A 27,535-nucleotide genomic window follows, 5' to 3' on the forward strand; every position below is an offset into this window, starting at 1 on the left:
GGTCGGCCTTCTTGCATTTAATTCACTTCATATGAATGGAAGACCCCCCTTCTTTTAACCCCACCCCCGAACATGAGATTCTTGGTCCCAAAACTGCATGCAGATTCCTTAATTTTCTTTCCTTCAACAGTTGCCATTGTCCACGTTATTGTTGTCAGACAAGCCAAAGAGGTCATGGCTGTCTTGCTTGTTAATCGTCTTACTGCACTTTGAACAATTTCTTTTATAACTAATATAAAACAGCAACAAATGCTCTCTACAAACTGCTGAAAGAAAAACAGCAAGAAAACGTAATATCAAACTATTAAATTGGAGTCCAACCCATCAATAGCCCCCGAGTACTGGGATTATTTTATAGATTAGGGAAATTAAGGAGAGACAGGGTTGTTTTGAGCTTTTGTTGATGCTGCCAGGCGGATGGCCATAAAGACCCAGGTCCAAATTTCCCACGGAGCCTCTGGTTTGAGTGTTCGATGAGTAAATGCTACTTAGTCTTCCCTTGTATCCTAGATGTTGTGATTCTGACCCATATTTACATCTTGAAAGTTACAAATATTGCCCTCTGTTGAGCTATATGAATCCTTTGGCCAAGGGCTCTGCAGAGGGCCTGTGTTTCTATCCTTTGTTTAGAGAGGCATTGAAAGCTCCGCAGGCTGGTGGTGAAAGGCCGTATTTCCAGTATAATGTGCTACTCTTTAGACTTGAATGGGACCCAAAGAGATTCTCCTATTCTGTTATCTTGGCATCTTCTCTGCTACTCCATGGTGATGATTTGCATCTGATCAAGCATTTGCTTTTTGTCAGCTAGTGGTGCTTTTGAAAGTTGATGTTCCTGATCAGTCTACATAGTTGCCCCCTGAAGCGCTCCCAGGTTTACTTTAGTTGTGAGTAAATTGAACACCCACCAAGGTGTGAATTTTCTTGACAAGCGGGAATGCAAGCAATCACAGAATAAGTTCCATGCTTCATGCTCACAAGCAGTTTTAGCGTAGTAATTTAAAGTCCCAACACTGATCTGCTTCATCCACGTAGCCCCAGAGCCTGATTTAGCTTGAGAAAAGGCTTACAGGGATATGAAAAAGAAAGATTAAGATGCAGCTCTTCTTGACTCTTTTGAAAGATGTTCCTTAGTGTGGTAAAATGGGATTCTCAAAATGACCAACACCTTAAATATTTAGTTAGAGATTGAGCACTGTATGTTTTTGAAGACCTATTTTCTCTAACCACAGGACCTAAACTTGTTCATGAATAGGCAGTGGTTTATTGCTTTCTGTCGAACGCTGAAATTATTTCATCCATTGTGAGGGAATTTGGTTTTGTTGGACATGAACACAGCAGCCTTGTTCTGCTCACACAGGAAGATGCCTTACAGTACAATTATATTCGATTGTAGGTGAAAGGTACATCTGTGTAGGCTACACCACCGTCTGCCTTGTCCATCTTGTCTGAATGGTAACTCTAGAGGGCAGCATTTTGTGCGATCCAGAGTCGCTTCACAAAAGTGATTGGTAATGCCTGATCTCCCAGTGGAACTTCAAAATCTGTAGCCTTTCTTCTATCACATTCTGCTTAGTTAGGAAATCCTTGATATTTGTATGATAGCTGTGATTCATGCGGTCACCACTTTGCAGTATTTACAGCTTGACAAACTATTACCAATATTTGACCACTGAGAAAAGGAGCATTTAAGACTTCAGGGAACGTTGCTCACCTGCAGTATATGTAGTACTTGTTGTACGGGTACATCACTTAATTGCAAATGCCAGTCCATCTTTGTTTCAGCGATTGTCCATGGTTGCACTTTTTAATGACTACATCTTAGGGGAAAGAAGGGCTGTGCTGAGGCCTTTCTCAGGGAGGCTCTACTTGAAGGTAGGTTTTTTTCTTTATTTTATCTTGATGTTCTTTAAATTTATGCAAGGCCCACTTTCACTGGTAGTAATAAAGCAACTGAGATGATAATAGAGGCAGTTGTATACCATAGTTACAAGTGCCGACACTTTGAGTAACCGTTTCTTTTTCCTCCCCAGGTGTGGGCAAGGGTCACCATGAATCGACAGCTTTTGGATCATATGGACTCCTGGACCGCCAAGTTTCGAAATGTAAGATTTCTTTTTTTATTCACAGCTCCATATATAGTCATGAAGTTGCAGCATTGCTTAATGGGTTTCAAAAGTTAGAACTTGTGGGGAAAATGAAAATCTCAAAAGAATACTCCTGTGTAAAAAAAAAAAATAATAAAAAAAAAAAAATCATCATAATTTCTTAGTTTTACCACCAACTCCATAGTAAAAATGTCTAAGTTCCAGTGAACACAACAGCCCATTTAACATGCCCACCAACACACTGTCTGCTTGATGGCCCTGTGTATCCCCAAGTAAGAAGCCTTTGGGAAGAGAGCCCTTCCTGCTGCTCTGTTGCTCTTTTATGGTTTCCCCCAAATAGGCATACACTTCCATGGGTGCTGTTGGGCAAACCGGGTAGAGGTGGTGGCAAACCTGATGACTGGGTGTCTGTTGACTGGAGCAAACCAGATGTGGGTGGTGCCCCTCTCCACGGTGCCTGTCTGTGTTGGCCATTGCCTTGGAGACTGTCTGGTCAGCGGATAATATGCATATCACAGTGACAGCCCGAAGGGACTGCAGGTCCATTTTGTTATATTTCCATCTGTCTTGTGACAAGGCCATGACTGACTGCACAAAAAAGCATAGAGCACTACTTTGGGTCTTGCCGGGGGTCCTCAAAGAAGAAAAGAAAGGATGACTTGGAGACACAATGAAAAGAAAGGCCTAAACCCGGCCGAAAAGGCACCTATTGCCTGAGGACCTGTACCCACTCTGCTGTGACTGACACCAATGTTCAAGTCGTGGTGGTGTTAAAAATCAAGGCAATTGACTGAATCTTTATGCAAAGATTGAGCAGGTTGATAATATACCAGAGAGAGTTCAAATGGCATTGCCTGCTTATGCCTTACTGTAAAAAATAAAAAAACAAATGTGATAAACGGAGGTGTTTGGGTCGAAGAATCAATCTGACCAGATAGGTGTACTGGATTCCCTCCAGCATCTGAATAGGCGATTCAGACATGAGGTATGATTGTCGTCACCCTGCACTCACCTAAATGGAGACAGAGGATTGTGGGGGCAGCAGTGAGAAAAGTGGTCTAAATGGACAATCATCAGCTTCTTTTCTTCCCTGATTTGAATCTGGATAACCTGGTTAGAAAGCTGATTCTAATGACTCTGGCGAAAGATATGGTTGTAAAGGCTTGGAATCATTGGTGGGGTTTCCAGTGCATTACTGTCTCCAATGCTAGCGTGCAGTTTGCTTTCTCAAAGGGGTATTTTACCAGACCCTTTGGGTTTTAGGACTCCTTGTCCAAGAGATCTGTGGAGGTGAGACTGCAGTAAGGTGGGTTGAGGGTTTTCACTTAAGGGACAGAGAGAAGGAGGAGGTGTTTGTCCTTAGTTTAGATTTCTGAAGATGCCTCTTTCTTCCAACTTGAATTGAATACTGTGTGGATCTACTGAACACACAATAATAAAACTGACCTCTGAAAATTGCCTGATGTAAAATAGCAAGTTTGTTTTGTCACAAGACCACTGTGCTGTTTAAAGCGCCCCATTGGATATGTCTTTGGGGCCCACTGCTGTGTTGTATTGATAATAATAAAGATTATAAGTAAACCCCTGCCAAAATTGCAGCGTCTGGGCGCTCGTGGCATCAATGCCAAAAAGATTGGTCTTCATCTGAAAAAACTCCAGCCGAGGTGCCCTGTCATAATTTGAAGCTGGTATTAATACTCGTTTAACCCAATTCTCTGTTCATGGGACACTCCCCTGCATAGGCGTGTGGTGACTGCATTGCATGGAAAGTATGACTGAGAGAAATCAGCAATGGGGCTGACGCCCAGCCAATACCCTAAGCACTGCACTCTACTGCCACTAAACCAGGATGGCTGAATTCCCCCATCAGCCCTACAATGCTGTAAGTACCAGCCAGGAAGCTGTAAAGAAAGGTGCTTGAAGCTTAATCCTCTGACGTCCTGGTGCTTGAAACCATATGTGTCTTGCCGGTCATGATGCAAAGAGGTACAGACTATGGCAAGTCATTGCCTTTCCGTGGAAACTGATCCTGGATCTAGGAGGCACGTGTTCAGCCTCTCCAGTAGCGTGAAACTATGGTGCAAAAGAGACACGAGATGTACAGCCCAAGTTGGAGGAGTGCACATAATGGTCAGAGAACAGTGAAGAAATCTTCACTCTCCTTTTCTCCTCCTCCTCCTGGTGGTGCTCCAGAGACGAAGGTACCAGAACCATTATTTTGAGAGTGCTAATGGCAGCCAAGGACACACACAAATTCTAAAACAAAAATGTTCACAGCATCGTGCTGGATGTGAACCTACTTAAGGGTAGACTTCCACTTATCTGACGGTGCCATCCGTAGAAAAAGAGCATAACCAAAAGTTAGACACAGTTTAGGACCTGAAAAATGCAGTTGCATATGGGAATATGCTGAAGGCTGTTCTTTACTGCATAACATGAGTAGTGAGGGTGCCAGATAATTTTGTTGAGGACCTTGTACTGAACCATCTTGTATTCAAAGGACACTCAGTTTTTTTAAGTGGGGTGTGCTCATCAGGCACTAGTCACTCCCCCCAAGTGAAGAGCCACACCGAGGGTCATTATTGCTCTCCTGCTGAATTATAGTGAAAGGGAAATAGTTATGCAAATGTCTAAGAGACCAGAGTCCCCTATATATAGTGCTGCAATCCTGATATTTTCTGACTTCACCCTGGTGGTACCATTGATGCAGTATGTCTGATGCCTGGCAAGTCTCTCAACTGAAAGTTATTATTTATTCTTTCTATTAAAATGTGTATGGACTTTATACAAATTTAATTGTATCTTCATGTCCAGGTCCCTTTTACACAATCTCTAGCAACTAATATTTTGGAAATCTACGTTTTAGTGAGTTCAGAAAGTTTATTATTTTTAACAATAACAAGAAAGATGATATATGCACACTAGGAAACCTCATTGTCAGATGTGTGAAATCAACATTTCTGACCATGCCCACGTAATGATAGAGAGGAGGTAAAGTGGACTAGGATTTGAATGTGGAGGTTGTGCAATCACCTACTGAGAAATCCAGCTCACAAGATGGCTAGTCTGAAGGGATATAGCACTATGTTATAGACTCTGAGAATAGTGATTGAGACACTTCTGTCTCAAGGTGACTTTGAGGGGAAATGCAATGTGGTGGAAACTAGGCAGCTAGAGAGAAGATACTTTTGGAAACCCAGCTTACTGAGGAACTGATGGAAGCTGAAAATGTGAAGACACACGAGGCTACCATGATGAGGCCCAGGAAAATAGTAATTTTGCAGTTTCATAGTACTAACAAAGACAAGTTAGCCTTTCTTAGCCAAAAGTACTTTTAGAAAACGACAATAAAGCTGAGAGACACATGGCACTGCAGCTGTTGGCTCTGTGGGCATGGTGAGTGGGGCATTTATAGCTAGACTGAAGGCCCCAAATAGGAAACTAGTTTCAGGAGAAGAGAAGGCTATGCTTTCATCCAGAGAGGCATCAACCGGAGCAAAGTGATGGAATATATTTAGATCTTCCTCGGCCATCTGTGTCTGTGCCCTTCTTTGGCTAGACAAACCAGTTGAAGGGCAGGAAATACTTCAAGATATTTAAGATATATACCTGAATAATACTCCAGGCTCTGACTTGTTCATACTTCAATTTATAAAACCTTTACTGGAGCTCCTATTGGTACAGTCTCTGTTCTATTTAACTCCATCATTCTGGAAGGAGGAATTACCCTTTTGATGCTGGAAGCAAAAATCACCCTTATCCCCAAGCCAGGCAAGAATGCAAGGCCTATGGTTTGATAGTGCTACAGGCCGATAGTGCCACCTCAGACTCTCAATGGTATATTCAGGTTGTCTAATTTAGCGACTTAGTCTGGGCCACTATTCATAAATGAGGTACCAATTCTCTAACAACTCCTGAAGTGTTTATGGAATTGAGCAGCACAATTACATTGAGATCTCTGCTGGACCCAATTCCACCTTCTGTTTGGAAAGGCGAACTCCTTGTTTGGCCAACCTTCTCAGGGAAATTTGAGATCAACCCCTTTCCAACACTTCAGTACCTTTTGAATAAGCCAATGCCAACCTGTCCACCTGCAGCAATTTCTGGCTAATATCGTTGCTGCTTTTCCAGTAAAAAATCTTAGTGAAAGTTGCGGACAAGCATATCTAGTGGTTTGTGGAACAGCACAAGATTCTAAATTCAGTCCAATCAGGTTTTCACCCTGCCCATGGGACAGAAACAGACTGTAGAAAAGCGGGACCTACTTTCATGGTCACCCCTACTTTTTGCTGGTGTCATTCTGTTTTCGGACTAGTCCAACTGAGATCCTGCTAATCAGGACCACAGTCACTGTGCGCTCGCCCTAAATTGGACAATGGTAAGTACTTTGATACCTTCCTAATTGGCTACTGGTGTACCCTTCTAAGTCCATATTGTATGGTACTAAGGTACCCAGGGAATAGTTACACCAGGGGTCTCCCATGGGCTGCAGCATGTATTATGCCTCCCATGAGGGACCACTCAAACGTGACTACAGGTCTGCATTGCAGCCTGTGTGAGCTGGTGCTAGCACCACTCAACAGATGTAAGGAAACTTGTTTCTGAGGTCACTGCACTTAAGATTATAAGTCGCCTCTAAGGTAGGCCATGCAATCCTGAAGGCAGGGTGCTTAGTTATAAGTGTGAGGGTGCCCTGCATGAGAAGGACACCCCCCTACAAACCTAGGAGTTGATTCTCCTGGCTTTAAAAGTGTGGTCATCCGGGTGCGCTAGGTGGCGCCCGACCGGCATGGCTGCTCTGCCGTGAAGCTCCGGCCGCCGGACCCCACCGATCCTTCCCATTTCACCGGATCCTGCCCTGGCCGGCCGTTCTTCGGCTGTCTTGGGGTCCTGGCCCGCCCGGCAGTCACCGGTGCGAGTTTGAGGTGTGATCGGCCCCCGGAGCCGGGCTTGCGGCCTCTCATCAGCGCCCGGCGGGAGACGGCTGCGTTCCTAGCTGCTGAGGGCAGGCACGCGGCTACTCAAGCCCGCGGCGCCCACGAGGCGACTGGGCCTGGAGGTCCTGGCTTGCTGGAAAGGTCGGCGCTGTTGCTGTGGCGGCCCCCCCCCCCCCGAGGGAATCCTGCCTACGATCCTGTGGCTGGCAGTGGGGTGCTGTGGGGCTCATCCCGGGCTGTGGAGCCGGGCCGACAACCAGGCGGTGAGTGGGGCACCTAGTGCACTCCCTGGTGGGGTGGCCGGAGCGGCTGTGGGTGCTGGATGTGGCGGGGGCCCTCCCCATCGGACCGGGTGTCAGCGGTCGGGTCCGGCGTTCCTCCCCCCCCTCCCCCCCCCACCAACGTTGCTTGTACTGCCCTGGTGCCCCGAGGCCTGCAGCAGTGAGCTGGTGGAGTGGCGAGACCTGCGTAACGCCACGGCCCGTATATCCGAAGCGGAGTCTCGTATCTCAACGGCCGAAGACGATATCCGCCAGCTGCAGGACCAGGTGCGTGAGCTTACCACCCACTCTAAAGAGTTGCACCGCCGGGTGGAGGACGCTGAAAATCGTGCCTGCCGCTGTAACCTCCGCCTGGTGGGGTTCCCGGAGGGAGCGGAGGCGTGTCGCGCGGACGACTTCTTGGAGCACTGGTTTCAATCCTGGATGCCAGTGGGCAGCCTCTCGGCCTGTTTCGTGGTGGAAAGAGCCCATCGTTCCCTGGCGCCGAGGCCCCCGGGAGCGCCCCCCCCCCGTCCATTTATCCTGAAGATCCTGAACTTTAGGGATAGAGATGCGATCCTCAGGGAGGCCAGGCGCTCTGCGACTCTCCGCTACCAAAATCACACCATAATGGTGTTCCCGGATTACACCCGAGAGGTCCAGGAGCTCCGACGCTCCTACATGGAGGTGAAGCAGAAGATGCGATCCCTGGGCCTCCAATATCCGCTGCAGTTCCCGGCCCGCCTCCGGGTCATTTTCCAGCAAAAGACTCTTCTTTGACACGCCGCGGGCGGCCTGGACCTGGCTCGCGTAGGAGTGTCCCCTGCAGCGTGCTGATCGACGATCACCGGTGGAGGGGCGGGCTGGGCGAGGAGCGCCCCGATCTTCCAGATCCCGAAGGCGACGATGCACGCGGCCCCGGGGGCGCGCCGGGGTGGAGGTGACTGTCGTGCGCTCCGGGGGGCGGCTGCGGCGGGCGTCCGGGGCCTCGTCGGCCTCCTCGGTGGCGCCCACCGGTCCTGACGCCACCGGGCAGTGGTCCATCTCCCCCCGGCGGGCGGACTCTGTGACCCAGCCTGCTCCTCAAATAGACACTTCGGACCTCTCCCGCAGCCCTACCATTTGACTTATACTTGCTGCTTGTAATGTTCTTGCTGAGGAGGGGAGGCGGGGGTGTGCTTCCTGGTTGCTGGACTTCGTAGTCGGGCCTTGGTGCTCCTACACATTTGTTGCTCTCGGCCAGGGCGGGTGATTCAGGTCTGATCTGATTTCTTCTGGGGTCCACTAGCACTCAGGCCCGAGCGTTTTAGCTTGGTTTTGGTTACACACTGTTAGGGCGACAGATGCTTGTTTTCGAAGTATAGGGTGGGGGGTGCGGGGTGGGGATTGGTTTGGGGTTGTTTCTTCCTCCTAGGGGGGTTTTTGTTGTCAGAGGGTGCAATCCTCGTTGTTATGGTTCTAAGGCATCAAGTAATGTTTGACCTGCTCTCTTGTCCGAGTTCTTCATGTCTCTCCTTCCGGGGAGCTCTCCTGCCCATGCGCTTATTGGCCCCAGTGTGGGCGCGGTGCCCGCGGGAACTTGGCATCCTGCGCGCTTCCCGACCCACCCACGGTTCCCGTTTGCGGCCGCTGTGTCTATCTCCTGTCCTGCATGCCCCTCCTCGCCCCTATGGCGGACACACCCCTGCTTAGAGCTGCAGTGCGCGTCTTGTCCTGGAATGTCAACGGTCTGCTAGATCGCTTCAAGCGCATGGCGGTCCTCAAATATGCGCAGCGCGCGGAGATTGACATTCTCCTTCTTCAGGAGACCCACCTTATGGGTAATAAATGTCCCTTCCTCGCCCGCTATGGCTACGATAGGGTCTGGCACGCGGCTAGAGGTTCACGGGGGGTGGCTATCCTGCTTAAGCGTTCCTTCCCCTTTGTACTGACCCAGGTGCATTTGGACCCCCAGGGTATGGTCGTTACGGTATGTGGTGCCCTGGATGGACGGCTGCTTACACTTCTGTCCCTCTACGCAGCGCCATCCCTGCTGCAGTCCGCTCTTGCTTACACGGCGGACCTCCTCCCCAGGCTCCCAACGGGGTCCCTTGTCCTCGCTGGGGACTTCAACGCGGTCCATATACCCCATCTGGACTCGACGGGTCCGATCTCCTCCACCAGGACCGCTCGCGCGGAACAGCTATCGTGTTGGGCTGAGGCCCTGGGCCTATGTGACGTTTGGAGGGTTTGGCACCCACGCGATCACCAGTACACCCACACTTCGGCGGCGCACCACTCCCACGCCCGTATTGATCTAATTTTTGTTCCCTCTACCGACTGTGCAGGGGTTTGTGACGTCTGCATTCTTCCGCGGGGCCTCTGACCACTCGCCCGTGCATCTGGCTCTCGGCCCACCTCCATTTACTGCCCGTCCGACGTGGCGTTTGAATGCCTGGTTCCTTCAGGACAAGGCCTTTCGGGGGGTGGTGGAAAAAGGGATTGCGGAATACTACTTTCATAATGTGGGCTCCGTCTCTTCTGCGGCTGTCCTCTGGGAGGCCGGCAAGGCGACTATTAGAGGGGTTGCGAAGGGGCATCTGCAGCAGCAGCGCCGGCGCCAACTCCAACAACTTACGGCTTGTGAAGCGCAAGCCCTGGAGCTTGAGCGCGACCAGGACGCGTTGAGAGACACTGCTCGGGCGCGACGGCTGGCCTTTCTCCACGAGGAGATACGCATGCACTCTCTAGATGCGGCAAAGACTCTTTGGCGCTCCTCGGTGGCCCGGGTCTACGGGTAGGGGGACAAGAACGGTATGCTCCTGCACCGAATAGCCACCTACCCTCGTGCAGGCCGGGTGATTCCGGCCATCGCGGACGCTGCGGGGGAGAGGCACACTGTTTCGGTGGAAATAGCTCAAACCTTTGCGGACTACTATTCCCAGCAATACCGGGCGCGGCCGCAGGGGCTCTCCCTTGTGGGATTGATGGGAGGGGATGGAGCGGTCCCGGCGCGGTTGGGGCAGGAGGATAGCGTGACCCTGGACCTACCCATTACCCTGCAGGAAGTCGAGATGGCAATCTCCCATTTGGCGCCTGGGAAGACCCCGGGTCCGGACGGTTTTCCACAGGAGTATTACGCCCATTTCCGTGATACCCTGGCCCCGCGACTTCGGGATCTCTTCGCGGAGGCGGTTGAGAAGGGTTCCTTCCCGCGAGAGACAGATACCGCCACTATAGTCGTCTTGCCGTAGACTCAACCCCCTTCACGGTCCTGCTCCGAGTACCGGCCGATCTCTCTTATCAACACCGAGCTCAAAATCTACGCTACCATCCTTGCGCAACGGCTGCGCCCCTTTCTGGCCGCGCTGGTTCACCCGGACCAATGCGGGTTTATGCCAAACCGAGGAACCAGACACGGCCTGCGGCGCCTACATCTTGCTCTGGCCCACCGGGAGCGCCTTTCTCCTTTTCTGGCCCTTCTACTGGTGGACTTCGAGAAAGCCTTTGATTCGGTGGGGTGGGAATATCTTGGAGACACCTTAGAGCTAATGGGGTTCGGCCCCCAGTTTCGCGCCATGGTTCGGGTGCTTTACGCGGACCCACGAGCTCGGGTGCTGGTCAATGGGACCCTGTCCCGCACGTTTTCGATAGGGCGGGGGACGCGGCAGGGCTGCCCGCTCTCGCCCCTCCTCTTGGGCCCTGGTGATGGAGCCCCTGGCCGTGCCCATCCGAGCGGACCCGGTTCTCCGTGGGTGGGACTGGCCAGGCACGGTCCCTGATAGAATTGCGTTGTATGCGGACGATGTTCTTATTTATCTCTCAGATCCGGCTGCCTCGGGTGCGCCGTATTCTTCATCGGTTTGGGCAGGCATCTGGTCTCCGTTTGAACTCCGGGAAGTCTGTCCTGGTTCCGCTACACCCCTCACGGAAGTGTTTTGATTGGCAGTCTGACATTCCCCTCCGACGGCTGTCCTTTAAATACCTGGGGATCTGGGTTACCCTTCTCCTGGAACTGTGCTGGGCTCTCAATGTGGCCCCCGTGGTTAACAAGGCCAGAGCAGATATGGTGAAGTGGCAATCTCTCCCATTGAATCCGTTGGGAAGGATTGCTCTTTATAAGATGATGACCCTCCCTCGGTTTCTATATATGCTCCAGAACACGCCCTGCTCCTTCCCCCGCTCCTGGTTTCGGGACCTGGACAGGACCGCGACTAACTTTCTTTGGGGCGGAGGTAGATCCCCGTTGGCCTTAGACCGCTGTCACGTTCCTTCCTATGACGGGGGCCTGAGCATGACGAATCTTTACCTATATTACCTCGCTACGCGGCTGCTGGTTGTCCACGACTGGTTCTCGGGTGGGTGGGACGATCCAGCTTACAGACTGGAGGTGCGGCTCATCGGATTCTCCTCTATTCAGAATATGCTCTATGGCGCGCCGATCCCTAGATCGCTTCCGGAGGTCGTGCGGGCCCCCTTTCTGGCGTGGCGAGCGGCTCTACGGCACACCCGGTGGTCGAGGGTCTTAACCCGGGTGACACCGCTATGGCATGGCACTTGGATGCGGGAGGTGGCGGGACTCGGTGGCTTTCGTAGCTGGGACCTCCTGGGGATCTCCTGCCTGAGCGACGTCTGGCGGGGAAGCCACATGTGCTCCTTTCAAGAGCTCCGGAGTCGGTTTTCTCTGCATCCCTCGCAGTTTTATCGTTATCTCCAGTTGCGCCACGCGCTCCAATCTCACGCCCCCCTAGAATCCAAACTCCCTGATCATAGCCCGCCTGAGGCCCAAGTGATGCTGGGTTATCTTGGGAAGGGGGGCATCTCCCGTATTTATCGATCCTTGGTTAATAATACCCCGATGGACTGGAGTGGGCTGAAGCAGCGGTGGGAGGCCTGGACGACAATGATTGGAGGGACGCCCTTATGGCGCCCAGGACAATCACCGCATCGGCTCGATTGCGGCTTGTCCAGGTCTATTACCTTCACACCGCGTACCTGACCCCGGAGCGTCTGTTTCGCGCCGGCCTGTGCCGGGAGGCCGCGGGCGGTGCGGGGTGGAACCGGCAGATTTCTTTCATATGGTTTGGTCTTGCCCTCGCTTGGACAGCTTCTGGGGGGAGATTGAAACTGATTTAACTGACGTTCTGGGATGGGAGGTCCCCCATGATCCTCGATTAGCGCTGCTGGGCATAACAGATGAGCTGGATGGCTCCCGTAATGAGCACTATTTCTTAACCACGGCCCTGGTGGTGGCCAAGAGGGATATAGCGGCCGCCTGGAAGCGGGTTGACCCACCCACGGGAGGCAAATGGCGGAGGGGGGTGGATTGGTGCGCTGCACAGGAGAGGACACTGTACGCTGCTAGGGGTTGCCCCCAGAAGTTCTGAAAAATATGGGGGAAATGGCTCGGGGGCCTAGTTTAAGGGGCGGTGTGCGTGGGGTGGGAATGGAGGGAGAGGGGAGGGGGCGAATGCGTGTGCTGATGTTTTCTAATTACTATATGACGGGTCTGAATGCTAACAAATTGCTCGACTTGCTGTATGTCCTTTTTGATCTTGATGCCTATTTGAAAATAAAAACTTGTTTATCAAACTTAGACATATAGTGGACATCAAGTCAATTATGAGATGTCGAACTATATATGGCTGCATGGAAACCGGCCATGTTTGGTATCAAACATGTTGAAATCCTACTCCAACACCGATTCCAGTGTTGGATGTAGGATTACATGTACTGGTGGACCCCCCCCCCCCCTGTATTCCCGGTACCAGCCTTTCAGGGTCTAGTGCTGCTGCCGACCACAGACTCGATTCTGTCCTTCTGCTGCAGAGCCAAGCTCAAGCTGGGGAAGGCAGGACAATAGGTTTCCTGTCACAGGAAGCTGTGACCACATCCCAGACATCACTTAGTGTATTAGGCTGGGGGGGCGCTTGCCAGCGCCAGCAGACTGCTTTGAGGGGCACATTTGGTGCCCTCCTTGCATACTCCAGTTGGATCCAGTTCAGGGAGCCGTTGGCTCCCGATCTGGCACGAAACTGGACAAAGGACATGGTCTTCAACCGTCTGGGCACTTTGGACTTAACTTTGGGAACCAAGACTGCATCTGGAAGACTCCTGCTGCTCCTGGTCTTGTCGTCTTGCCAGTCTTCTGCGTTGTCTGTGCCTGTGTTCCATACAGGGTCTTCTCCAGGCATCCAAGATGCCCGAAGGAATCTCCCTTGGAGTGAAGGAGTCACTCACCTGCAGGCACCTCAACAAAGCTGACCGGTCTGCTGTTCCTGAGCTCCCACGGATTCCGAAAGGATTAGCAATGTAGGTGGTGGTTCTGCAACTCCCTCAAGGCCTGCACTGCCTGCACAGCAAGTTTGAAGCCAGTATCCCTAGTCGGAACTGCTGGAGCAGTACCCCTGTGCACCGCATCGACTTGGCGTTGCCAAGGCTTGTTGACTCTCTCCTCCAGAGATCTTTGGCTCCAAGAAGCTCCAACCTCCAGCATCTCCTGCTACCAAGATCTTTGCCCTCACCGCATCCACTGCACCGTGGTCCTGCATTCTTGGTGAGCTGCTTGAGGTCTTCTTGTGACTCCTGTGCCTTCGGCCTGTGGGTCCTCTTGAGGGTCTTCTTTGGCTCAAGTGGGCTCCCCTGCTAGCTCAGGGCCTGCACTTGGTGAGTCCCTTGGACCTTGCTGGTCCCGACTCTGCACCTTCTTCGCTTTCTTCGTCTGTTGCTGCAGCCACAGCTTGTTGGTGCTCCCGCCGGCAACTTACCCACTGATTTTTATTGAGCACGCGGTCGAATTCCACTCTGCACACGGCCTCCGTGGGGTTCTTGGGTTACTTACCTTGGGTGGTTCCTTGGGTCGTCTGCACTTCTGGGTCCAGTCTCCACTTGGGTCGTGGTTCGCATTTCACTTTCTTGGTATATGGTTCGGTCTCCCCCTGTATAGCACTGTATTTGTGCCACTTACCTGTTCTATTACTTAAATTGTGATTATATCTCTGTGTAAGCGAGATATTGCAAGTGTTAGTGAGTGTTAATAATACATATTTTTATAACCATGCTTTGTGGTCTTTTTCACTTAACCTACACTATATGATTAGTACTGGTGAAACAAGCTCCTTAACACTCCTTCTGGACTAAGCCTGTAGGCTGCTCATCACAGCGACCACTTAGAGAGCTTTCTATGGTTGTCTAAGACTGCTAAAATCACCATAAGGGTTGTCTAGATTAGTGCAGGGTGCTTCACTTGAATAAGTAGGCACCATATACTAAGTCAGCCTCCTATACAGCCCTGCTTTCCGTCCTTTATGAGCTTTGATTGTCAGCAGACAAGGGCCACTTGGTGATCTTGGTGTTACTTGATGCGTCTGCAGCCTTCAATACAGTATCCCGTGCCATCTTACTGTCAAGGTTGACTGAGGCAGACATTCGAGCTCTGCCTTTTCAATGCTATATGTCCTATTTGGAGAGTAGAAGTTAGGTTGTTCATCTCCCTCCTTTCTATTCAGATTTTAAGGTACTGGGTTTTGGGTGTGTTATGGGTCTGTGAGTGACAGTATGGTTGTGTACATGGCTGTGTAAGTGGATATAGGTGTGCCTGTGTGGAACTGTGACTGGTTATGTGAGAGTCTGAGTGGGTGTATGAGTGTCTGATTGGATCTGTGAGTCGGTGTGTGAGTCTGACTGGGGATTTGAGTGGGTGCATGAGTGTCTTTGAAAGTCTGTGAGTGGATGGATGAGTCTGAGTCTGAGTGGTTGAGTTAATGGGTATGTGAGAGTGGGTCTGTCAGTGGGTGCATGGTAAAAAAAAAAATGGAGCGGGGAACACAGGAGCAGCTCCCTCTGTTACGGTCCTGCTTTTCAGTTTGCCTGCAGTCCACTACCGTCTCTTGCCTTTGGTTTTGTTCCTTCTCTACTAGTTTTCAAGTCGTTTTTCAGCCTCTTTTCTGCTCGCAGATGCCCTCTATTTTGCCTTTGTGCGTATTTTGCCTGTTATTTTGCCTCTTTCTGCTCGCTCCTAGCCTCTTATTTTTTTTTGCCTCTTTCTGCTCCTTTCTCACCTTTATTCTGCCCTTTTCTGCTCCCGTTTGGCCTTATATTTATTCTGCCTCTTTCTGCTTGTTTTTAGGTCTCGCCTGACCCAGCGCATGCGCTGGTCTGGCGAGACTTATTGAGAGGGCTCCAAAAAGTGCTACCAGACCAGCCTAGAGCTACAGTGCATGTGCGTGGGCGCCGCGCTTCACCGCAATTACTTTCACTTTCACGGCCGCTTTGATATTTGATTGTGATCCCGATCGCGATCACTTGCATAGCCAATAGGTCTCGCTTTTGGGACCTTATAAGTATTTAGTTATGCAACTGTTGCATGGCTAAACACTTATAAGGTCCCAAAGGCGAGACCTATTGGCTATGCCAAGGCTTGTTTACTTTTATTCTGCCTCTTGTTGCTGGTTTCTGACCTTTATTCTGACTCCTTCTGCTGGTTACTGACCTTTATTCTGCCTCTTGCTGCTGTTTTCTGATCTTTATTTTTCCTCGTTCTGTTCCCTTTTGACCTTTATACAGCCTCTTTCTGCTCATTTCTGACCTTTATTTTGCCTCTTTCTGCTAATTTCTGACCTTTACTCTCACCTTTATTTTGCCTCTTGCTGCTTGTTGCTGATCTTTTTTGACGCTTTGTTTGTTTTTCACCTTTATCTTGCCTCTTGCTAACCTTTATTCTGTCAGTTTCTGCTCCTTTCTGACCCTAATTGTGGCTATTTCTGACTTTTATTTTGCCTCTTTTTGCTATTTTCTCCTGGACTGCCGGGGGTGGGGGGCTCCCCTTCTACTGCAGGTGCCGGCATTGCTATTGCACACAGGGAGCTGCTAGAAATACAGCTCGATGTGTGCTAGAGTAATAGTTTAATCTCTTTCCCTGCCCACATGTCTGCTGGAAGGGAAAGAAATAAAGCCTCTGCTTCCAGCAGGCGGGAACACTTTGACAGCTCCCGCCTGCTGGAACCGGAGTATTTGCTTTGGCTTAGCTTGAGGTGTCACAACTCCCACCAAGGTAAATCAAACAACTATGTGGGCACCCCAGGACATAGTAGGAATCGGCCCTTAGGGTGGCGGTCTGCAGGGCCTCTATTAGCTCCTGGAGGGGAGCCGCGTGGCCCCCACTTGTGTTTTCATGGCCTGGCCCGAGGCTGTATTTGACCCGGGAAGGGGGCTGCATGGACCACTCCCAAATGATTTTTATTAACTTGCTCCAGGGAGGAGATGGGTCCCTTGGGCACGTGGCCCCCTGCTATTTTACTAAAGTACAAATGCAATATATATATTCAATTCAGTTCAGTGCAAATGTTCTTCACTATGTCCTGATAGTAAGCAGTGTGCATTTATATGTACAAAAACACTATTTAACTGATCTGGATATGCCCAGACTCGCCCCTGAGGTGGTGACGGCTTTGGAAGCCGATCTCACTGTGGATGAAATACAGACTGCGGTGGTGGCGTTGCAGTCGGGCAAGGCATCAGGCCCCAATGGCATACCGATCGAGCTGTACAAACGGAAGGTGGAGACGCTCACACCCCACTTGCTCAACATGTTTGTAGACAGCCTGCAGAAAGGCGAACTCCCGCCCGATCAGCGTACAGCCACCATAGTGGTGATACCAAAACCGGGCAAGCCGGCGGATCAGTGTACGTCCTACCGCCCCATCTCCCTACTCAAGGCGAAGATCCTGGCAAAACTACTGGCGACTCGGCTCACACCGTACCTGTCAGATATCATACATCCAGACCAGTCTGGTTTCATGCCCGGCAGAAGTACGTCCCATAACCTGAGGCGGTTACACAGTGTGCTGGCGCGGGCGGATCGAGTGGAGGAACCAGCGGTGCTCCTATCGCTGGACGCTCACATGGCGTTCGACATGGTCGATTGGCCCTTTCTCTTTGCAGTGCTACAGCACTTGGGATTTGGGCCCAAGTTCTGTGCCTGGATCCGGCTTCTGTACACCAAGCCGGTGGCTCATGTCATTGCCAACGGGCATATGTCAGAGGATTTCCCCCTGACGCGGGGTACGCACCAGGGTTGTCCCCTCTCGCCGTTATTTGCCCTGGTACTTGAGCCGCTGGCGGCGTGGATACGTTGGGAACCCATGATACGGGGACTCAAATGGGCGATCGATTGGGAAGACCGAGTTTCTCTCTACGCGGACGATGTATTGCTGTATCTGGCCTCCCCGCGCCGCTCCATATTAACGCTGCTTAACATCTGTGACGTCTTCGGTAAAGCATCCGGATATACTATAAATCGGACCAAGTCGGTCATGTATGTGTTGCGCGGCCCTCCACCACTGCTGCCGGCAGATTGCCCGCTTAGATTGGCGGAGGGGTCATTTAAATACTTGGGTATACATGTCACAGTACATCCGGCGGACTTTCTCCTAAAAAAAATCTTTGGTCCCCATTGGACCGTCTCAAACGAGATGCCCGTCACTGGGTAGCTCTACCGCTGACCCTGTTGGGGAAGGCGGCGCTCTTTAAGATGATGGCCTTGCCCCGTTTCGTATACGTGCTGGAAAAAACGCCGTACCAAATACCGCCGGCGTACTTTCGCTCAGTCGCGGCACAGGTGACTGGTCTCCTGTGGAATAACGGGCCGGCACATATTGCACAGTCCAAACTGACCCGCGGTTGGTATGACGGAGGGATAGCGCTTCCCGACATCCAGCTTTATTACTGGGCAGCGCAGTTGAAGGGTGTCAACCAATGGCTCCATGTCCCCCACTCCGACCCCGCCTTCAAGGCGGACGGGGATATACTAGGAACACGGGGTATGTTAGCGCCCTTGTATGACGGGAGGCTGACCCCAGAATTGTTCGGCCCCCTGAGGCAGACTGTGGCCATATGGCACGCGGCCCAGGCTAGGCTGGGGTTTAGAGGATTCTTGACTCGGCTCACGCCCCTGTGGGACACGAAGCATCTTGGGAGGCTTAGGGGCTGCAAGGGCTTCGATAAATGGGACAACATCGGAATATCCACGGTGGGCGACATGTGGCAGGGGGGTGCGGTAGTTCCCTTCACGCACCTGCAACAACAATACCAGCTGGCGCCCTCGGAATGGTTCCATTACACGCAAATTAAACATGCCTTACTGTCAACAATAGAACCCGGCGCTGCTGTTCCAGAAGCGTCGCCCATGGAGGACAGATTGCTAACAGATTACATGTACAAAAAGGCCACATCCCTCACGTACCGTAAACTCATAAATAATCTGCCGGACCCTATGGGACCCTTGCGTGAGAAATGGTCCAGCGATGTAGGAGAATTTGACGATCCGGAATGGCGGGATGCATTGGTGTCACCACGGGAGGCGGGGATCCCCTCCAGGCTTAGGTTGGTGCAGCTACGGATTCTCCACCGCTCATATTACACCAGACACACCCTGCACAGAATAGGTAGGGCACCACACCCATTCTGCCTACGTGGCTGCGGGGAGGAGGGTACCTTCTTTCACACCATATGGGAGTGCCCCAAGATCCAAGAATACTGGAGGCGGGTGATGAGGACACTGTCCCAGTCGGGGGGAGTCTCGCTGGTACCAGAGCCTAGGCGATGCCTGCTAAATGTGTGGGAACCTAATGACCTTAGCCGCCAGGCTCAGAGCTGGGCTACGCTGGGGATTGTGCTAGCCAAACGGAACATAGCCCAAAAATGGGGTACGGGGGAGGTGCCTTTGCTGTCTGTCTGGAGAGGGGACATGGATAGAGCTATGCTGGCTGAGCGATCAGTGTTCATCAGGCGGGAGTGCCCCCGAAAATGGGATAAAGTGTGGGGGCCCTGGAATAAATACAGAGGGGACATATGCGAACCACCACCGCTGCAAGAAGACTAGGCCTGTGACTGAAGTGAGAGACTTTGAGACATACTCTTGGGGTGTGGCTGTCAGAACAAGAACAATGCGTAGCAGTACTGCCGAGGGGTGGGATATAGCGTCCAGTGCACAAAGGTTTTCTGCTGTGGCATTAATGTGTACCCGAATACTAATGCTTTGTACTGTTGTAAATCAAAATAATAAAAATTGTTTTAAAAAAAAAAAACACTATTTTAAAGTGCACTTCTAATGGAAGCACAATTTTCATAGACATTAAAGTGTAAGTACTAAATGTCTCTAGATCGAATTTAAAGTGCAATTGCAATAGATGCACAATGTGCAAAACACAAGTATTAAAGTGCGAATGCATTGACAGTACTGAATTGCTATAAAATTCCATGTTCAGTTTTCTCCTATTCACGACATGTAACACCAAGCCTCAACTCCTTTAAATTCTATATCTAAAATCATTTTATCATGCAAGGCAGATCATGAAACCGAAAATAAATTTCAATAGCACACTGGAATACAACATATATTTGTGCAAATTTAACAGTATAGTGTAGTTGGGGATGAGTCTCATAAATTTAAATGCAGTTCAGCATCTAAATTGGGTCCCATGTGTGCCTCTATACCCATCAAGATAATTAATCTGGACTCAACTCTTCTCAGAGACAGTTGGCGATCTCCCATGTCATTTTTCTTTATATGCTTAATGCCAAAAAATTGTTGATCCTATGCATGCCCTTCCCAAAAGTGTTTTGCAACAGGGTATGAGTGGTCTTGATTCTTTATCGCTCGAAGATGTTGCGCGATTCTCAGTTGCATTCTGTTTACCGTGCTTCCCACATAATATTTTCCACACAGGCACTCTAAAACATATATTGCAAAAACTGTATTGCAGGTTATATGTTCTTTGATTTTCTCATGTTTTCCATTGTGTAATCTGTAACTTGTTTTGTTGGTTCCATGCTTGCATGCCTTGCATTTTACACACTTCCAGAATCCTGGTTGGTTCAACTAATTTCTCTTCTTCACAGTTTCATGCGGTAATGGCTACTTGTTAGGAGATCTCCTAATGACACCACCTTTCTGTAGGCGATATCTGGGTGATCTGTTAGTGCTTTACTTTAACTCATCGAATATCAATACTTCCCAATTATTTTGGATTATTTGCTTGATTTATTTGTACTGCATGTTGTAATAAATAATAAGACAAGTTTTTTCTTCTTATGGGTCTTTTGTTCTAGGTGTTAGTAGTTCATCCCTTGATTTCTTTCTTTCTCTTTCCATTGCTTTCTGGACGACCTCAATTGTGTAACCTCTGGAAAGGAACCTTATATTCATTTCATTTATTTCTTCCTCAAAATTCACAACTTCTGAGCTATTCCTTCTGGCTCTTAACGTCTCCCAAAAGGAAATGCTCCATCTGAGGTTTTTCAGATGTCCACTATTTCCAATAAAGATGCTTTTGCATGTGGTTACCTTTCTGTGTATTTTGATACAGATGCACGTGTTTCTTATGTGGATCTCAATATCCAAAAATATGATTTTTTTTTTTAGATATATATTGATTTGCCCTTATTGGGCTATGTTTAGTATGTCATTGTCCTTAAGCATCTTGGGACATGTAGTCCCCAACGTGAGTGTAGTTCCACCTATAGTAGGTTCGGTGCGCACATTATATTGAAAGCTTTATCGCCTTAGTAGGATCACGGGCCCCCAGAGCGGGTTACTTTATCTTGGTTTCCCGTGCTGTCATGATGTAGACACAGTTCCACTCCATCAGCCTCTTAATTACTCAAAAGATGGTGCTCCTCTCCTACGACTAGGGCCGCAGCGGAAATTCCATTATACAATAATTGCCCGAGAGCATAGAGAGGGCACTCGACGGGTCACCACCAACTGGCTTAACTTCTCAAGCCGCCCCAGTGTTCCATTGTGCTCTTCTTTTGTCGACGCGTTTCAAGTTGGTTACACCTCTTCTTCCTAGGCTGCTCTTTATAATATGCGCGGTGCGGACTCACATCATTTGAAATTTTACACTTGATTGGCCCCTTGTGGGCACATTATATTGAAAGCTTTATATCCTTAGTAGGATCATGGGCCCCCAGGTTGGGTTACTTTATCTTGGTTTCCCATGCTGTCATGATGTGGACGCAATATAATGTGCGCACCGAACTTACTATAGGTGGAACTACACTCACTTTGGTGACTACATGTCCCAAGATGCTGAAGGACTATGACGTACTAAACATAGCCCACGAGGGGCCAATCGAGTGTAATAATTTCAAACGATGCGAGTACTCACTGCGCATATTATAAGGAGCAGCCCAGGAAGAAGAGGTGTAACGACCTCGAAACGCGTTGGCAAAAGAAGTGCACAACGGAACACTGGGGCGGCTTGATAAGTGAAGCCAGTTGGTGGTGACCCGTCGAGTGCCCTCTCAATACTCTTGGGCAATTGTTGTAAATTGTGTGTATATATATATATCTCCTACTGACGGATTCTAGTTAGGACGTGGTTTCCATAGGAAAAGCTTTTTTTGTTTTGCCAATAACTTTGGTGCTGTTTGACTAATCTTAACGAAATGTTCAAAACAAGTACGCACCTGAGTTAAGCTGTTGTGTTGAAAGTTTTGAGGGTTGAGAAAAAGAGGGATCGGGGGTGTCCCATAACGAGTTTTTCCTCATGCAATTTCCCATAAGGATTTTAGATACGACTACAGCCCAAAACGCTGGAAGAAAAGATCCCTTTTGTGATTTGGTGTAAATCCATTCAGTATTTGCGGGGTTATTAAAGAAAAATAAAATTGTATATCTATGGACCCGGACCCTCCGCGGTACTGTGAATTCGCGCGCCACCAGCAATGCTGTGATTGGCTAGCCACAACCTGACTGGGAGATTGCAGCCACCAGTGATCCCGGGCCTCAAAAAGTAAGAGCACAGTGATTGAAGGGGTCTGGGTAGCGGTACCTTGATCCCATGGGTGTGTTAGAGGGTTTGCAGAGAGACCCATTAAGGTCAAGAAATGGCCTTAATACTTTTTCCCGACGTGCAAGGATCAGCCACAGTGCTCAGCGCAGCCCCCATGTAAAACCGCAACGGCACTAACACACCCAACCACAGATCAACTCACATACACCCAGGCACTCAGACACCCATTCAGAGTCCCACACATGCTCTCACACATCCACTCAAAAACCCACGCAGATACTCTCACACCCACACAGCCACCCACAAACCCACTCACAGATCCACACAGCACTGGCATTACCACTCACAGATCCACACAGGCACTCGCATACCCACTCACATACCCATGCAGCCACTGACAGACCCAGTCACAGACCTACACAGGCACTCACAGACCCGGTCACCGACCCATGCAGGAACTCACACACCCATTCCCAGACTCACACAGGCACTCCCATCCACTTGCAGAACCACACAGGCAGTGACAGACCCACTGACAGAGCCACGCAGGTACTCCCACACCCACTCACATATCTTCGCAGGCACTGACAGACCCACTCACACACCCAACCAGCCTCTCTCACAGCCACTCTCAAACTCATCCAGCAACTAACCCCCACTAAATCACTGATAACCAACTCACCGACCCCTAGTCACTCACACACCTACTCACAGATGCATACAGCCACTCAGACCCATACAGCTACACATTGGGTAAGTGAGTGGGTGTGCCTCTTGGGCCGATATTTCCACACAGTTTTGGATTCCTTTGCGCAAGTACTGACCATGGTCTGGTAGGAGGCCCGATGCATCCTCCCCCAGACAATTGCGATGGCAGGGACGCACCAAAATTCACAACATGCCGCAGACAGTGAAGTGCTGCCCCAAGTGCAGAGAGGAAAAGGCTGACGACATGCATATGTTTTGACAATGTATCCAATTACAGCTATTCTGGAAAGATGTGGTTAAGGTCCTTTCCAAGGTATTGAGTGATGAATTGGAGGTAAGCACAAGCCTAGTATTTGGAGTGGTAAATGAAGGTGGGATAAGGGTGGAGTTAAGCAATAAGCGAAAAATCCTGCTATTTGTATTAATATTGTTAGCACGGCAGGCGATTTGTATTAAATGGATAGCTCACACTTCCACTACAAGAGAAGAGTGGTTGGCTTCTGTTCAGAAGGTCCTGAAATTGGATTGGTGCAGGATACAGAATAAGAGATTGGATTCCTGGGGAATATGGGAACAACAATTTAATGCCAGAATCTAGGGGGTGTTAAAAAAGGGCCACAAACGTCCAATGATTATGCAATATAGCAGTAATCCCATACACCGGAATCTAGAGATGGAAACTGGGCTGAGAAAACAGGGGACCTGCTGGATAAACATCTAATAGGCACAGAGTTTGCAGGCCCTTGATCTTTTCAGATTTCTTTATTGCACAAATGAGGATATCAAAAAAGAAATATGCTACAGACTGGAAAAAAACAACTTGCTAGGCAGAGTAATTGCTTAGTCAGTGGTAGTATGTTGCCACGCCTGTTTGAGAGGTCTACTGGCTTTTCAGGGGATGTCTAGAAATCCCTTATGGACCCTCACTAAAACAATTTCTATGATTTGCCCCTCAAACAGTACACAAAATACAGAAACAGTTATACATTAAGCTAGTGCCTAAATTGGGAAATATTGTATTTAGTACACAAATCAAATCTATTCTTTATTTTAATGGGAAGTTTGGAGCTTTTCAAAATTCACTTTTAATTCTACAAGATCAAGTGAAATGCTGGACTCTAGCAAATAAGCAGTCGCGGACCACCTACGTCGATGTCGTAGACCCTCTGGGCACCATGGACCACAAATTAAGAACTGTTGTCTTGGAGGAATAGAGGAACAAACAGCAACAAAATCTGATCTCCCAAACGGAATGATCCTCTCAGGAGGTATCAAATGACTTGTGTGGATTGTGTAGGTAGTCAAGCAATTTGCAAAGCAATGTTATAGATTGGGATTGCAATATTTAAATGGATGGGAATACTGGGGATTTAAAATGCTGCTGTGTCCAATTAGAACATAATCGTGTGAATTGTATATGTCACTGAATTGCAGTGGCATTCATATTGATTTACAAGCCAAGCATTTTAATTATAAGAACAGTTTTGAGGATTGCATTAAGGATAGAACTGTAATCGCACTTGGTACTCAAAAATGATGCTCAGACCTGTACAACCATAAGCGTCTTGTAGTAGCGGCTCCCCTGCTTGGAAGAGTGACTTGCCCATAAAACTATGTTATGGCTAGCACCCAGAGAGCAGATTAATTATTTCTCACTTCCTGCAAAACGGTGTAATTGAAGCCTCCATAGCGATGTGCCCTTCAGTGGCACTCCCCTCCTTAGCGATAAGGCAGATTCGGCGTTCAAACGCTTTGAAGACCACAGGGCCACCACCCAGTTGCTGGGGCTCTCCACGGACCCACTCTGCCTTTCGTGACTACAATAAAGGTTACCAGCCCCTCAATTCCCGCCATCCACTACAGCCGACGGGCTCCCCAGTCTGCTCCCTCGGTCTGCTGTCAGGACACCCCATGAGTCTGTAGGAAGGATAAATATGGACTAGAAGTCACATTTCTGGTGAGTAACTTGTACTTTTCATCCTTCATTTAGTGCCTATATCCAGGTGGTTCTCATTGATAGCCTCAGTCTTACTTCAGTGCCTTCTGTCTATTGTAGTGGGTTAGCGAGACCATTTTGGTCCCTCTCGTCCATGAAATTGAATCGGTGAACGCCCAGATGAGAAGACTGGGGTGTCCAGAATTAAAGATTGGAGGTATGTAGTGGTCACTACTGTGTTTTGGCAAAATGTCAGTATGTTTAACATAACAGATTTTCATCTCAGAAATATTACAAGTTTGGAACGAGATCATGTGGAATATCTCAAATTCCCCCCTCCCCTTACCATCACCTTTGCTTTTTACTGAGTATAGTTTAAAATGTATACATCATTGATGTCGGTGCCAGTGATGTTTGCTTGTGTTGCATTGCAGAAGCAAGTATAAGCAGTCTGAAGCAAGCAGCTCTGGTTAAAGCGCCTCTCATCCCCACACTGAACACGATTGTGCAGTATTTGGAAGTGACCCCCAATCAGGAGTACCTGTTTGAACGAATCAAAGGTAAGCTGTATAAACTTAAAATGAGATTCTAAAAATTGTGTTTTTCCGATCAGATAATCTGTTCTACAAAGAACCGTATCAAGGGCACCTGTTGGGTGCCCTTGATACGGTTGGACATCTGAAGTTTGCATTGGTGTATTTGATTTAATTAATCGCCCTCTATCAAGTGTCCAGGAGCACGCGAGAGACAATATAAAAGAAACCTCAGTGTGTTCTTTTTCATTAACCAAACAAAATCCTCCAAGTGTATTGTTTGACCGCTGTAGGCTTGTCTGATGTACATCAACAAGGGTCGTCCTATCCATACCACATTTTCAGAATGACTACTAACTGTGCAAATGATTCCGATTTAGTCTCTGCATGTAATTTAATCTGGTGTAATATTCTGAAGCTAGCATGGCTTTGAGCCCTCATGAACCAGTGTAGGTGGACCCTGCTGTATTGTATAGATATTGCCATTTGAAAGCACACCTTTTGTTTCTCTAGTTTAGGGGGGTCATTGTGATGACGGAAGGACTGCCGGGCTCATTACCCACCGCCAAATTAGGATGGCAGTGGGTATCACGGCAGACGCAAAGTCCGTCTGCTGCTTTTCCGCCGGAGGCAATCGCACTGATTGCCTGCCGGACAGTGCAGGGTCCCTGATATGGTGGCGGTGCTTAGCAGGCACCATCCACCAGAAGGTGGGTTTAGGAAGGCCTTTCCATGGCGGCAATGCCGCCATGGAAAGACTGACGGGGATTGGGTTTGGGGGACCCGTTGCGAGCCCCCCTTGTGTGGGGGGGTGTCTCTGCACTCCTCATTTCCATGCACCAAGTGGCAGGCACCTTGTGGTGCCTGCCACGTAGTGCAGGGGAATGCTGTGCAAGCACTTTTCACATTGCGTGCTGTGCTGCAGCCAGCAGCACAGCCCGCAATGTGCAAAGCCCAGGATGCGCCTGCCATACTGGCGGGCGCATCCTAATCGCAGTGGTTGGACCGCCGCATGTCTGGCGGGCAGACCAAAAACACCGCTATGATGGCAAGCGGACCTAGTGCCCCCCGCCATCGTAATCGGCCCCTTAGTTTTTGAGAGTTGGTAACCAATGAAAATATCTCGTGTTGCATCCTAGAAAATTTTTCACTTTTAAATTATGCCTATTTTGCTGCAGGAGCTGTCCACCTATTTAGAAAAAATGAGTTGTAGGTTATGGATGTAATTGGGTATCCCTAAGTTAAATCTGATAACATCAAGGAACATTCATAACGCCCCAGCCTTCGAGCACCTTCTGCCTGTTTTTTCTCATCACCTCTGGGCAAGCACTTGTCTTGCAGTTTAAAAAAAATAAATCTAAAACAGTTCACATGAGTGTTTGGAACTTTAGTAACCTAGAACAATTAAAGAATGGCTAAGTCGGGCTTTCTTTAGCCATGTCTTCTCTCAGAGGAAAGCACTACTTTAGCAATAGAATGTGCATACCCAGCCTCTTTATATTCCCCTAAAAAAATGCAGTCTGTCTGGGGCAACACTAACTAACTGAAAAACAAGAAAATCCTTCAGTTAGCATGACATCTTCCAGGCAAGAGCCTTTCAGGTGAACTCTTCATGGTTAGATCCACAACAATGCTATTGGGGGGCAAAATGACATTTTACGTACTTAACTTGGTGTTAGTGTCTACAGTTATCAAAACATACTTATTTCATATACAGAAGCATCTTGATGAAGGTCCCTTCCTCACATATTTTTGAAACTTGAGGCCTGATTTAGATCTTGGTGGACGAGTTGCTCTGTCACAACAGTGACAGATTTCCTGTCTGCCGAAATATAAATCCCATTATACCATATGGGATTTATATTTTGACAGATGGGATATCCGTCGCAGTTGATGCAGAGTAACCCATTCACCAAGAGCTAAATCGGGCCCAAAGTCTTTTCTTGAAAATTAGACAGAAAAATGGTTTGAAATATCTTTAAATCACCGGAAGTTACAAACTTCTCTGAGTAATGCTTCCTAATGTAGTGCAAAAGTAAGACTTCCAAGACCACTGAAAAGGTTGCATGTAAAGTTTGCATTCCTTATGAACAAAAGCAAATAACCCAAATGCTAAACTTTTTGATAGTTTAGAAACAGGTTTACCATTTTAATCTCTGCCGATTCCATTTTTAATTGTACTTATAGAGCCAACATTGAGAAATCCCCGTAGACCATTTTGACTTTCATCTATACCGAAATGAAGGTTGAGTTCTTACACATGTTCTGCCATTGGCCAG

General features: G+C 48.9%; 1 protein-coding gene across 4 annotated transcripts in view; it reads left to right on the forward strand.

The window, feature by feature from the left end:
* The window catches only part of TMEM209 (transmembrane protein 209), a 269,726-nt gene that overhangs the window by 225,806 nt on the left and 16,385 nt on the right, over window positions 1-27,535 (forward strand). For all 4 annotated transcript variants that reach the window (XM_085653621.1, XM_085653623.1, XM_085653620.1 and 1 more), the window contains 3 exons: window positions 2,031-2,102; window positions 24,844-24,940; window positions 25,158-25,283. In XM_085653621.1, the coding sequence (XP_085509747.1) occupies window positions 2,031-2,102; window positions 24,844-24,940; window positions 25,158-25,283 (295 nt within the window). The remainder of the gene's footprint in view (window positions 1-2,030; window positions 2,103-24,843; window positions 24,941-25,157; window positions 25,284-27,535) is intronic.

Source organism: Triturus cristatus, chromosome 4_1 (genome assembly GCF_964204655.1).
Source record: "Triturus cristatus chromosome 4_1, aTriCri1.1, whole genome shotgun sequence".
Taxonomy (NCBI): domain Eukaryota; kingdom Metazoa; phylum Chordata; class Amphibia; order Caudata; family Salamandridae; genus Triturus; species Triturus cristatus.